This window comes from Polypterus senegalus, chromosome 12 (assembly GCF_016835505.1).
Source record: "Polypterus senegalus isolate Bchr_013 chromosome 12, ASM1683550v1, whole genome shotgun sequence".
NCBI lineage: Eukaryota > Metazoa > Chordata > Cladistia > Polypteriformes > Polypteridae > Polypterus > Polypterus senegalus.
The window spans coordinates 64372595-64387974 of NC_053165.1; the positions used below are offsets into that span (position 1 = coordinate 64372595).

The 15380-nt window shown below is 34.7% G+C and overlaps 1 protein-coding gene across 1 annotated transcript; it reads right to left on the reverse strand.

The window, feature by feature from the left end:
* Window positions 1–961: 961 nt before the first annotated feature.
* rsrc2 (arginine/serine-rich coiled-coil 2) lies at window positions 962–15380 on the reverse strand. Its single transcript, XM_039771933.1, has 10 exons — window positions 15243–15380; window positions 14053–14218; window positions 10473–10513; window positions 8463–8650; window positions 7211–7363; window positions 6982–7104; window positions 6791–6870; window positions 3547–3776; window positions 1931–2020; window positions 962–1606 (listed from the first exon to the last, which is right to left on the reverse strand). Exons 1-10 carry the CDS (start codon window positions 15246–15248, stop codon window positions 1424–1426), a joined length of 1260 nt encoding a protein of 419 aa, XP_039627867.1. The 5' UTR covers window positions 15249–15380; the 3' UTR covers window positions 962–1423.

Genomic DNA, 15380 nt, shown 5'->3' on the forward strand with positions numbered 1-15380 from the left:
TTATTGAGAATTCTCCTTTCCTCATCCCCGCTGGTGGTTCACGTTTTAATACAACATTATCATTCGGGTTTAGATGGAGGCATTCCAGAGCATTTCCTGAACGAGTTGACATTTTGCAGTTTTCCAACAGAGGCAGCAGGTCGTGGTAGTTGAAGCTAACAACTTTGCTTTTATGCCAGTTTGAACATCCCATTTCTACAAAAGAGAAGCAGTCGCGTAGACTAGTATAGATTGTTTTCAGAACAAATAGTTTTCATGTTAAACTTTACTCAGCGTTTTACATTTTTTTATACGGTTACCGTATTGAGGTGTCATCATTTACTGTCAAATTCAGACATTTCCTCGTTGTAAAGATAGTGTGCTAGCTCTTAAGGTAGCTTTACCATGGTGGGAGAGACCTCAAGGTCTGAAACATCTGCCTAACAGTACTAGTGTTCCATGACAAATCTAAACGCCCTGATAATTCCATTCCCACAACTGGGATAGACAAAAAGCAAGCAAAAATTGTATTTGCTCATTCAAAAATTAAACTTGTATAAATAAAATCCATAATTTGTGCAAAAGTATCTACTATTAACCTAGGGAATTTTAAATTTATCAAGTTAAAAATTTTTCTGGTTCATAATTTTAATGAAAAAATTACATCTACATATATCTTTATATACAACTCCTTGCAAGTCCCAGGACGTTTAAACTAACCGTACATGTAATGCTTCTGAATATTAAAGTAGTTGGTAGTTCAAGTTGTGCACCAAAATATTAAAATTTACTGTATTGAATTTTATTAAAAACATAACATTTTATCTGTACAAAATTCCCATACGTGGGTAAATAATTTAACCTTTCATATTGTCAAATGATTTCACCCATTTTCTGATTTGCATTAATTAAACTGGATTATCAAGACTGCTGTAAGCACAAATTTAGAAGAAAAAAAAAAAACATTCAGGAGATAAACAGAGTAAGAAAAAATAATGTGTTTTATTACCCAGAAGACCCCAGACTGGATAAATGTGCCACATGGCAGTTCAAACGTTAACTCTGAATGAACCATTTTACTATACATCTATTTAATATTCCATTCATGTCTCAACAAAGAAAATATATACAGGTTTTAGTACAAAAAAGGAAAAACAATGTTTTTCTGCTTGCTATCCTTTTGACATGGTACATTATAAAACCACTGCATGTCATGTGGAGACCCAGATTGCTAAAGCAAAATAGTATCACTGACTAAACTGTATTTACAAATGAATTTTTAATATGGTTTAACTTTTAATAAATTACATATCAAATGCAACAACCATGCAAGCTAGACTACTAGCTTTTCAGTAAACAGGGACTTTACATAAGAACACAAAGCTGTTACAAAAATATCCAGCAATGTCGAAGAGCTATTAAATTAAAAAGGCAGATGAAACTATTAAATAGTATCCATTCCTCTCATTGAAGAGGAAAAGCCCAGCCCCATTCCTCTTTGTGTGTGTGTTTGTGAGCGTGCCATTTCATATTGCACATCTAAATTTCTAAAAACCTCTTCTTGCTGCTTAAGAGTTTTTAAACTTTCATCATCAGTCGTGCTTGGAGCTCCACTTTCTTCTTCTCCCTGCATACACATGGGGGGTGAGAAAGAAAAACCTTAAAACACTGAAACCTTGATTACAGCAGAGACTACAAATAGAAAATTAAGCAAATGTTAGTATATGAGAATGCAGATTGTTGAAGCAAAGGACACTACTGCTCAACTTAGGAAAATAAGCCAATGAAAATGAGCTAACAAGACAACATTTTCACTGCAAGTGACAACTGCACACATTTACTCCAAAGTTAAATACAAAGAAATGATACATGAACACTATAAAACAGAAAGCACAAAATTTAATAGGAAAATAACTGCTGTAAAAGTGTCAAGCAAATAACAGATGCTTACTTTAATGCCCATGAGTTTTCGGAATTTAACATTTTGGTCCTTGTTTCCAAAGTTCAATTTTTCCCACAGCTCTGCTGTTTGAGACTTGTCCTGCTCAAGTAAATAGGATTGACAGGATTTTAAAGAGTTCATTTAATTGTAAATGGTCTCATCAGTTTAAATATTCAAAGGTATATATGCAGTACATATTTAAAATTCTTGCTTATGGAAACTATTACTAGTGCTTGTGTAGATGGCTAACTCCATCTATTTTCTAAACTGATTCAGTGGAGATCCACACGTAGCAAGTGCCAAACTGAACAACATAGGATGCAAAGCCACGGCAGGCATGGTGAGTAATTACTTTTGTCATGTGGAAGAAATACCCTTGGAAATATGCAAAACACTATCCAGTAGAGTCAAAAACATTGTTTTTCTCCTTTCTAAAAATCTTCATACATAACCAGTCTTATCAAATAATAAAAACAAAGTTTAACTATTCAAAAATTGGACTCTTCTTCACAAAAAACTAATTGCTTCAGCAGGGTCGATTCAGCATCTTTTAATGATTGCTTTTAAAGCCAGGACACAAAAATAGATTCTTATAGCTTGGGCCTCTTAGAGTAAACCCTGGTGACCCTACATGGCTAGAAATTTTTTCATGTTTATTTAAAAAGATTTCATTCTGCTTTTTCTGGTGTTCTTGATACGTAATACATTATTTACTAAACAGAATGTGGTAATTATCAATACTAGATGGCAATATAGGGAATAATCTACAGACAAAAAAGGCAAAAATTTAAACAAGAGTTAAGCACTTAAAGCTACACAAAAATCTTGTAAATTAAGAACAACAAAATCAAACTTATGAGTTTCACAAAAACCGAATGCCAGACCAGCTAATTAACTAAATCAGAGATTAAATGGCTCAACAAAAAAACATGTAGCTACATAGGGTCCCTGAGAACAAAGTCTGAAAACAAAGTGACAGTGCACACTAAATTAGTTTAATTTTAAAATGTTCACCTTTGTACTGAAACAAAATTAGAGAAAAGGATTACGATTTATTAATATAAAACAAAGAAAAATTATTAAAAAGTTTTCTTTGCAAACAAGTTAGTAATCAACAAAACTAAATCAGATGCAAGGTAAAAACAAATATACAGTATTTCTGAAGAGACGTACTTGATCATTTATGTGAAATTTTACATGAACCAGTAGCTCCACACTTTGCCTTTGGTTGAAACCAATTAAAATAGAAATCTGGTATCTATTACATATTCCCTCTCCATTTTAAGTAACAATCAGGTATTATCATCAATGTAGTTAAAACACATAACTACTACACAGTCCTTCCTTGTGGTTCACGATGTACTCCTACGATTAGTCTAGTAGTTTTCTCTGCATTTACAGTACAATGATAAGTGCCTCCCCCTAGGGATACAGAAACTCAAAAATGCACTTGGGAGATTTAGATGCAACCTTCCATCTCTTATGCATACTAAAGTTAAATTTATCTATGAATTGAATACCTGTCATTGGTAAATTGTAATCACTTTGTTTTAAACATTTAACATAAAAACAAGTATTTCAACATAATACTATGCATTACAGTTAAAAAATAAAAATAAAATTACCCCTTCTTTTTTGCCTTGCCAAAGCATTTTTCTCTTCTTCTCTTGTTCAGCAAATTTCATTGGATTAACTGCCGCAGGATTGTAATAACTGGGAACTGCTATTCCAGTCTCTGCAAGGGTTTTAGCCTGTAAAGCAGCCATCTGTGCTGCCATTGCTATCTGAGGTGTAACTTGTGTTCCAGATGCAAGGAGTGCTGCCACATTAATAACTGATCCACCAGTAGCAGCAACTGTAAAACAAAATATTTTAAAGTGGTTTAGTTTTATATGAATGATATATATCACTTGCATAAAATTATTCCGGATATACAGGAACAAGTCAAAAAAACAAGACTGCAAGGAAAATGAGCACAGAAAACATCATACAAACAACTGTAAGAATGTGAATGATAGAATACCAAAAACCTCAAAGAACAGAACTTGACTAAAGATTGTGGCTAGGAGAGGAAGGTCCAGGAAACAAGACCGAGGTTGGGCAAAAAAAAAAAATGGCTATGGCTTGCTGTTTCATTTTAAGGCAATTTGTTTAATGACATTTGCAAAATTCCTGTGGGGATGAGTCTTCTGTTCCGACTCATATTGAGATAAGAAAAAACAAGAATGAAATAAAATTACAGAAAATCCTGTGCAAAGATGACTTCTTCCCTGGAATTTGAGTGATATTTTTAGATTTTCACATACGACGACAACAAAAATCATAATTAAGCATATCCCATAGTCATATTCTTGCATATAAGCTATACATGTGTTCAATGATAAAAGGTCACTGTCTAGTATTATAATGCCAATTTTCTCTTGAATGTGGGTGTCCCTGGAGTGGAACTGAAGTGTCTTCTGGGAAAGAAAGAAAGAATCCAGAGATTTCAAAATATGATCCATACAAGACTAATGGCTAATCTCAGTGCTGAAGAGTAGCTATGTGTAACTCTAAATATGAACCTGAACCACAGACCAAAACAAAGCATACATTAAATAATACAGGAGAACAGACCAGGATTCTCTCACCAGTTTCTTTTATAGTAAACTATCTGATCTGAATCATCACTATTTTTAGGGTTTATTTGTTTCAAACCTAGTTTTGTAAAATTTGACTTGCTTGTATGGAGCGTTATTTGATTTTAAATTTCATATCACATTCCAAGAGTTAATGAACAACAAGTCTAATAAGAAAAGCACTAAATCCTCTCTAAATACACTGTTTTTATTATTTATTTGGAACTTTGTAAATTGCCAAAAGATGCATTATTTTGCTTGACAGTCACAAGAATTTGATACATCAAATCATTTACTAAATCAATCCAATCTCTAAAGCACAAACAGCAAGAAACAGGTCTATCCTTGTGGAGAAGCCAAATGTACCCTGTATGTTCCAACACTCTGCTGCCTTTTTAAACACCAAGAGAAAGTGTGAGATCCTTGTCTAAGCTTAAGATCTGTTGCAGTGACTTATTTGTCTCTCAGAAGGGCTTCAGTGTATCATTAAGGGAATTAAAGTACTTACTGGAAGAAGTATGCTTCTCCCTGTTACATGTTTAGAAGCCCAACGCTCACAATAGAGCCCGGCTGCAGTCAGGACAGTTTTAGGTTGGACAGATTCAGCGACCCGAGACATTCCGAGATCCGTAAGATGACAACCCTGTCAGAAGCATCTCTTTTGACTCCATCCACTTTCCACACCCCCACTCGTGTTAGCAATATACGTTTGTGCTAAATGTACTACAGTGTATTATAGTAATGGTGGCAAACTGAATGCGTTTGCAAAAAAATATAAATAAAATCGAGCTTCACTGGGATAAACAGGCGTGCTAATATAATAAAACGTACCAACCCCAATTGGTACATAGAACTGCTCGGCTAACAGAGAAGGCCTTAGCTGGGCGACTCAAACTACTACTTTATGCCTTTTCGTGTTCGGAGGGTGAATGCGTCATTCATCTGGAGTATAAACTCTGCCACAATTAATGCACTGTTAATATAAATATTTAAATTTTGTACACCAATAGTACAGTACGAATGATATAACACAGAGAGGACCACAAAGACAATGCTCTAAAGAGCTCCTAAACATCCTGCGCGTAGCATTGCATATTTTGTCCGTTTACATAAATGATAGGATTTATTCGATTCAGAGTCTATATGAATATGTAGTGTTAATCAAAGCGGAGTGCAGCATAAACCAAAACAACTGCTTCGGATGCAGAACTGAGAGACCTCGATAGTTTACAAGTTTAATAAAAGGGAATTGAAATCGTCACGAGGGACATGTAATATAGACATCAGTTAACCAGTGAAACAGGGGAATGGCTCCAGAAGAGGGCCTCAATTTATGGACCTCATAATGTCTGAAGTGCTCAGATCTGTCCGAGGCCTAAAACTGACCTGACTGCAGCTGGACACTTCCCTACACTATGTACGCATGGCAAAGACAAGCCATGCTCTTTCGCGCACAAGCAAAGCTCTTCTCTTGAAGCACAACAAACAACCTCACACAGCACAGCACTTTTCCTTTAATGACCTGGAATTAAAGGAATTTCCAATGTCAAGAGAAGATAGAACATAAGCAGGCTGTTCAGCAAACAGCTAAACATCAGCTTTCTTATGTTTGGTACTATGCAGTATGCTCATGATCTGTCAGGTAAACTTGCTTTCAACTGATGCAAAGAAAAAAAGACTTTGTTTCACAGCCTAAAGGTTAATAGGATAATTATTACAAGTACAGAGTACACTGAAATTCTTATTTGCATTTACTAATCAAAAGCCCTTTTACCCATAACAGTGCATTAGAGAAAGCTCAAATATCAAAAAAGAAACACTAACAGGCCTGTAAATATCCAAAGACTTCAGAAAACTTCCAAACAAGCAGTCTCCATACTACAGGGTCATGGGGGTCTGTTGGAGCCAATCCCAGCCAACACAGGGCGCAAGGCAGGAAACAAACCCCAGACAGACGCCAGCCCACCGCATAACAAGCAGTATCTTCTGGGTGAAATCTATAACAGTCTCAATTCTCTTGCATTCCTGTCTCTCATGTCATAATCATCACCCGATATCAAAACTGTGGCAAACAATTAAGTGTCCTGCAACATAATCATGTTTTAAGAAATGTTAATATTTTCTGTGATGTAAAAGCTCTGGTGTTGACCCAAAAATTTCAAAATAAAGTCCTTCCTATTTTTTGAAGTGTAAAGGCTGAACCTAAAGTGCAAATAAAGATTCAAACAGGAAACTTCACCGTCTTAATTACCTGCAGCTATCTCTTGTTGTTTTTGTTTTTCCAACATTTCCTTTTCTTTTTGTTCTTGCAATTTTTTGGCTCTTTCCAATCTATAAAAAAATATCTAAATGTTACCAACTTTAAAAATTCAAATGTAAAACTTGCTTAAGATACAACAGAAGTTTAGTCTCTCCTAATATACAGAATAAATGATACACTACCTTCGAGCCAGAGCTTCTTGAGCATCCATTGCAGTATTTCGGCCCCTAAAAGCTGGTGGACTTATTGACCTACTTCGACTTCTACTATATCTGCGAACTTTTTCACTTCTCTTTTTTCTCTCTCTGCAATGCAAAAAGGGGTCCTTTTAATTTTAAGTAAAAATAAATCACAAAAAAATTATATAATTGTAATATAACTATATAATTACTGCTAATTGTGACACATTACCTGCTTTTACTTCTACTTCTGCTCCGATGTCTGTGTTTAGATCGTGACCTGGATCGTGACCGGGCACGCCGTTTTCTGTCTCGACTTCTGGATCTTCTATCCCTACTTCTAGACCGTGACCTTTTTCTGTCTCTGCTTCTACTGCGGTATCGTCTGAAAGAAAAAAAAAGAAAAAAAAGAAAATTATACTATAAATGAAAATAAACACTTTACAACTCATTACACCATATACTGTACAGCATGCAAGGAGGTATTTTTTAAAATGTGTATATTCCACTTAGTAGTCTTTCTAGACATTTAGACTTTTAATTGTCACATCAATTACAAACACAGAAGAAATTAGATAAAAGTGGGAACAACTCTATGCAACTTTATCCCTTGATTGCATAAACAAAACTTTTACAGATAGCTTCAAAACAAGTAGACCCTTGAACCAGATTATGTTTTTGGTTTCATGAACGTTTTGCTGTATCTGACTACTAATTTCTGTCTTACAGAAATGCTTTGGTTTTCTGAGTGTCTGTCTATTTTTTGTTACGTCCCCAGCTTTCTCTCAGTATGTTTCCTGTTCTTTCTTACAATAATCTTCAGGCTTTGTGTCCACCACAATACTCTACTAGCCTATGTTAAACTAAACAAAGAAAATAAAATCAACCTTTACAAAACTGTACACATATAGTGTACACTTTTCCAAAAATAAAAAAGCCTTCACAACACTACTTGCGGGGCATCTCCAAAGAAACTACCACCAACTCAAAGCCTTCGACCCCATTAAAAACATTCCGTGCCATTCTGTAATCAGTAAATGTTTTAATAATTACTTCAAGGTAAGTAACTTCTCATACATAGCACTGTTTGAAATTTTAAAACTTTCATGAGGATATCAATAGTAAATAACAAACCCAGTCATTTGCTTTCTAGGTTACCTGTGTAGTTGCATACTGATGGTACCTACCTACCTATATCTCCATCTAACTGTATCTTTTGAAAAACTGAGGATCAAAGAGCAGAAAGCCATTTCAGCAAATGGAAGCTCCAGGCAGGAGCCAAACCTCAATTAAATACAAGTCCATTCCACCGTAATCACCAGACCAGTTTAACATGCATCCAGAGAAAAACTCGCTGACATTTGCAAACTCCAAACATGCTATGACAAGGCTTCACTTCAGTCTCCTGGAGTTATGATACAGGTTTTGTATGCCACTTCTACACATGTAATTAAAAGAGAATATGCAGTTGTAAATCTACTTGCCTTTCTCTTGACCGTGACCTGGAAAAACTTCTACCACGAGATGATTTCTTCTCTTTCCTTCGTGGTCTGTCCTCTCCATTTTCTGAATGCAGTCTCTCACGTCCTTTGTCTATGGACTGCTCCCTATCATTCTGGTCTTCAGACTTGTGTGATTTGCATGCTTTTTCCTCCAAATCTTTTCTTCGTGCCTGTTTTAAGAAGAAGTTGGTTCTTTCAGGAAAATAGTGCAACAAAAAGAGTTAGTATGAGAGTTGAGACAAAAACGAAGGCAAGTAGAGAAGCAACATCAGTCACTTCAGTGTTCCAATACCTTCTTCACAGTGATTTGTTTTTTTTCAAAGTGTATGTAAACTTTGTACATTTTCCTTATTTACAGTATCTTTAAGGACAACTGAACACAGTTCAATTACACATTTAATTAAAAAAATCTGATACTAACATTACTCTGCTTTTTTCAGTTGGAGGGACACAAGGAATGGTAAAGTAATTCTTGATAATCAGGCCTCATTTTAGAAACTTAATTTCAACAGGATACTAATCTAATTCAGGACACTTTTGGCTACACAATCATGGTTCCAAGTAAAACTTGGAGCCAAATGCCTACACATATGCAGCATTTGGGGGACACGCACACACAAAATAAAAATCCACCCACACACTATTTAGAGAGACTCTATGCCATGTATGCTTGCAGCAGCAGTAACTATGCCACCAAAAAATAGGCTCAGTGTATGTACTTTATTATTACACATAATTGTGGTATTAAAAACATTTTGTGCATTTACATTACGAAAAGAGCAATTACAAACACAATGAAGAATTCATCAGTTGTTTATGTCCAACATGAAAACTGCTTATGAGTATCTTTTTAAATGATTAAATGTTGAATACAAAGTATATAAACAAGGTCAAATCACAGCTAAAGTTACAGTGGAATAAACAACTTTTGCCTACCTGAAAAAATTAATAACTTTCACTAATTAATATTTTGCTCTTTTCAACTAAACTATTTTTAACAGCTGCCACAAATAATCATCAACAGTGACAGCAGAAGGTTGCGTGTCCTTGTTAATATCTACATCTGTTAATGAGGCAAAATTCTCAAATCTTCTTAATCTAATACAAAGGGACCAGAGCTTGGAGCTTATCCCAGGAGCATTGGAAGCAAGGCAGAAATTTCTCCTCCCACAACCCCCATAGAAGCCACTTACATATACATACATACATACATACAGACCTTCTGGTCAAATTTACAGTTGCCAATTAACCTAGGTCAATTAACATGTGCACTTCTTCTTGATCAAAGCATAACATTTAGTATCACAACCCACCCCCCTCCCAAAAAAATTGCTGTTGGAACTTAAAAGGGAAAAGACAACACCACATAGTAGACCCAAACTGTCGTATGAAACAATTTTTGAGGTAAGATAACCCAAAGGCTGAAAGAATTAAAGGGCTGGAATTAGTTTACCAGTACAATGCTAATTTCAAAAATAAATGAAAATAGTGCTAAAAAGGCAAATGAGTTTGAATGACTGATAGTTACCTTTTCAGGAAGTAGGCATAAAATTTTGCTATCTGAGTCTGCAGCGTCTTCAGTTCACTGTGTCTCTTCGTGCATTAGCACGCTGAGTATGATTTATTATAGAAATGTTATCATGTGATCTAAGCACAGAAGTAACTTTTTAAAAGAAAAACGCTCCAATATTAACAAACTTAACCGATAACTAAATAATGAATCAATCTTACATATTTAGCAGACATTATGTGAAAAGTGGCTATAAACAAAAAACAAACTTTACCTTCATGTCAAGGTGTTGTTTGCATTCATGCTTTTTCCATGTAACTCCATAATCTTATTTGATAACATGTACCAATTGATTTTGTTTTCTTGGTACTTACCATTTATTTTCAAACTACTAAATATGTATTGTATTTAGAACACACACAATAAGGCAAAAAAGACTGATTTTGTTTTACATCCCTTAAGTCTATAAAAATGTTAATTACCTCTTTGCTTCTGCTGCGACTTCTTTTGTGTTTCTTGTCAACTGAAAACAAAAAAGGAATAAAAAACATTTACTTTCCTCTAAAATTTACTATAATCATTTATATGGTACTGAACAACCATAACCTCAGCTTAGCAACTGACCAGGTTGGCCATATGTTGATTGCCAGCGTAGACAGATTTATGGTAAAAATGAATCTTTTTACTGGTATACAATCCCGCTTCTCTTGACACCAATTAAATCAGTATTCTTCTTAAGCTCTCTCAAAGTCACTGTTACCTGCTGCAGCTCCATACCCAGTGAGTCACTTTCCTCAACTTAAAAATGGTTTCTTTATACAAAAACTAAAACAAAATACACACAAATCCTACATTTCAGTCCTTTGTATTTTTTATCTAAACATTGCTTCTTAAATGGCCATATCGTATCCCCAGCATTTCTCAGCATTTTCCTCAACAGCAAAACCCTCTGATGCGTGTCCCAGTACATGTGACTGCCAAGATGGGGTACTTCATTGGTGATTTTTTTTAGTTTTGTTTATTTTTTCCGGTCTTTCAATATACAATGAGACCTCAACACAAGAGTTAATTTGGAGATCTACTCGCTTTTATGATTTACACTACAGAATAACCAAGTTTAGCAATATTTATAAGGTGCAAAACTAGACAGTATTGCTTTAAAATGAAAACTAATACATTTCAGACTGAATTTAGCAAGAACATAGATATTCCTGAGCCATTACACACCCATTGTAAGAATTTTTCCCTAAAGCCTTCAGATTAGAGTAAATTTTATATTTCACTGTACCCTTCATGTATAACTAAAACGACACTATAAACCAAAACACCAGTGGGTCCCAAACTCAGTCCTGTGGACCCCCATGTGTCTGCATGATTTTGTTCACACTAGATTCACATTGAGTGATAACAACTAGTCATTTAGTCTCTTTTTCCTCTTCTTATTCTGCATTCAGAAAACCACAGAAGTATGTTTTTACATTTAAAAGGCATATTATAGAACAAATTCTGTTTTTGGTATAGCTTTAAATGCTTACCTTTGACATTTTCCTATTATTTTGCCTGTTTTCTATTTAGTTTGCTTCCTTCACTGAAGCTTAATACTGACAATTAAAAACAGGCAGATACCCAGGCAAATAACACTAAATGATGACAGGCTGTATCTACTTCAGTGTCGGCCCTACTAATTTACTAATTAGTATGTAATAAATAACTAGAATATGTAGCTAAGTAGAATGAAAAAAATCCCTATATACCTACTTAGTATATTGAATAAAAATGTACCAAAGTTAGTTTTGTTATTTCTACATTGGCCCCAAACTGGGAAACAACAGCTCACTTAATTAGGCTAGATTGACCAGCTCTGCTTAAAGGACGGACAAAGCAAGTTAATACAAAGAGTTGAGAGGTATCATATTTGTAAATTACATAAACATCTAAAAAGTACAAACCTGTAAACTATCATGTTTGAAGGATGTGACATTGATTTGCTTTCCTACAGGTTAAAACGATTTTTGTACTCAGTTACACATTTAACACATTAAGACAGAGGTCTGCAATTACTTGACCCAGTATTGGGACTCCTTCACTCCCTTGATTTTTAAACTTTAACCGCAAACTGTGCTGCTGTTGCATATTACTTTCTTTTACCAAGTGTGATTTTAAATAATATTTCATCAAACGCTATATAATGCAAGTCACTATAACTTTTCAGTGCTCAACTGCATGAACAGTGACATGACTTCCGTGTGCTCATACACTTCCAACTGTGTTTACTTACTATGTCAGGGCTCATTTCCCGCTGAACAAAAGTATGTTCTACCTAGGAACACATTGACATGCTAATCTTTATTGTTAAAAAAAATTAAGTTACAAAGTCATTGGTTTAAACAAAAAATACAAGGTACACTGTTTGCATATTTGTAAAGCCTTTGTGATAATGGTTTGTTTCTGTTACTTCTGAACAACTGTTTACAAATGACCACAATAGTGTTCTTTTTCCTTGAACATTATTTAATGCTTGTTTTAAATCTTTCTTTATATTGTTTACAAAAGACTGCAATACTTTATCAATTAACATTTACTTGCATTTATATCATTACTACTTCAGTTACAATGTTAGCTTTTAATCAATGTAAAACAATTGGTGACCAAATTTAAACTTACTTAAAACTTTAACTTCACTTTAACTTTTATTGTTTACAAAACTTTGCTCTTACCTTTTATTAAAGGCCGCACTACTTGAACTATATGTATTTAATGACTGCATCTTCTATTTGTTTTCAACAATGTAGAGATTTTAATGGAAACAGAACAGCAATTTATTTAAGTAAGCTTTTTATGGAGTTGCATAATATACTGGATTGGGAATCAAAAATGGTAACTAATTTCAGTACTTTTCTTAGTATAATATCATGTTGGTATTGTGACAACCCTATTCATATAGTATTATCACCACTTACAACTTAGAGGCTGTTTTTTTCAAGGACACAATATATATTTAACACTCTTGCTTTAATTAACAGGTCAACAATTCTAACCTTTAGAAAGCAACAGACAGTCCCATCTGTAACGAAGGGGATACACTGTACTGCCGAGTGAGTTAACAGCTTTAAATTTGTAACCATCACTGAAAAAGGGCAGTCATCACAACACACTTCACCTTGTGTCAAAAAGGCTCACCAACAACTCTACTACCAACTGTTTTTAGTCACTAATTTCTTATTATGCATTTTTTTTTAACTTCTAAAGGTGCACGACGGAGTCCATCCTCACTGCATGGAGATCATCCAGGTGAATTACCTGCTTAGTTAAAGATACTAAAGTAATGAAAAAGGTGGCACTAAATATTAATGTCACCCAGTAAAAATAATATCAAGTATACTATATATACTCTTGTATATAGATGTTGCACATTAAGAATTTTTTTATGCTAGTGTGGGTGTCTTCATATTGGCATTGTATCGCAATCACTATTCTGAGGGGAAATTTAGGAATTTCATTGCACATGACAAACTTAAACTTAATTTTACAAGTACTTGTGTACTAAAGTGGCAGCAGTGAAACCTCATCAACGGAACACAACACTCCCCTCTTCAATTTGGGGCCATGACATCCATTTAGTACACATGTACCATTTTACCAATTTACAATGACGAAAGCAGAATAATTTTCTAGCAATATGAGGCTATAAAAGAAGAAACTCAATACCAATCCACCACAGGGCGATAGCAGTACACCTGCATGGTTTACGGCTTGGGGCTTGGTAGGAGGAGCTACAAAAATGGGGGCCTACATCTAAACATCTTTTCTTAACAAATCTGCTGCTGTCAATTGTATTATGCCCTTTCTGAACGTGGCTTAAGTCAGATTACTTTCAATATCATTCAGAAATTACATTTTGACAAATAAGGAATTTCAATCATATTAGTTGAAAGATTTTTGAAAACAGCAAGCAATAATTAAACTCACTCATTTTCAAATATATATATATAAGCTATACTAGATGCCCAAAGCATTATTTGACCTTTCAGACAAATACAGCTATATAATAAAAACACATACTTAGCTTTCTTTTTCGGTCTTTTGAACGGGATCGTGACCGAGATCTTGAAGAGTGGTGATGTTTTGAACATCGAGGAGATTTAGAAGAATCATTACCATCTTTCTTCTTCTCAACATCTGGAGAAGGCTTTTTTACTGGTGTTGCTTCTTGATCCGTATCACTTGCCTTTGTTCATTAAAACAGAAAGGAAAGCAAATTAAAGACTTTAGAATATCAGAAGAATTTTGACAAGATCAGACGGGGCAGCCCACCAATGCTAGTAGTTTTGAAGGTCCCCTAAAGTCCTACTGTCTACATAATCCATGGGGAAAAAAACTTTCTAAATCTTTGCGTGAAAACTTGTCTGTATCCCCATTCTCGTTTAAGTAAAATGAAATTACTAAAATGTTATCAAGTACATTTATGTTTACTTATAAAAACTTGTGTGATGCAATTGCAACACCTTACATCTACAACGACCGACACTTCCATAAGTTGTTAAAAAGGAAACAATTGCAGCAAATAAAACGAAGGCAATCATCTGTTCAGTAATATTTCCAAATATAATACAATTACTAACGATTGTGTCAAATTAAAAACAAATCACCTTTTCAGTAATATGTCCAAACACTGTAATACAATAAATTACTTATATAGGACGAAATTATAGTTAAAATAATAAATTTACGTGTCTTGAACGGATGTATATTTCTTTCTCAAATATCACATACAAATTTTGGCTTCCAAAACCTAAAAATCCCGACATGCTCTGCGGTATCATTAAGCGATCACTCCCTCTGGAAAAAGAAACAAAGTTCATGACGAACACTTAGAAAAAATACGTGTGTGGTGTAGATGTTGAGAAACGACTACATATTCACGTTACAAATCCATATTTAATCTGAAAACGCTTTTTATTAGCAGTTATAAAAAACAGTAAGTGTATACACATTATTTACATTACATACATCCTAGTTTATTCACTCAACCTTAAAATCCATCACGAATCTTAAAAGGGTTGCAGGCAGAATGCTTTTATTCTGTTTTAAAGTACAGGGTAAGCTCCAAACACAAAGCTTCCCGACATGGCTGACGCGACGCCATCTTCTCCATCACCAAGGCACCCCGGATAACATTTCTTCTAAATCGTTGAAAATCAACTCTTAGCTATCCGCCCACCACGCAGTGTTGTTCAAACGCAATATCTTACCCCCATAATCTCTTTTTTGTTTTAAAACTGAACCGTATTAAAGTCCTCGTCGACGAGCCACCACCCGCCTCCACTTCTCCTTCGACGAGTCTCTCTCTCTCCTCTCTCGTGCAACTGCTCAGCCGCGCGGTAGGACTG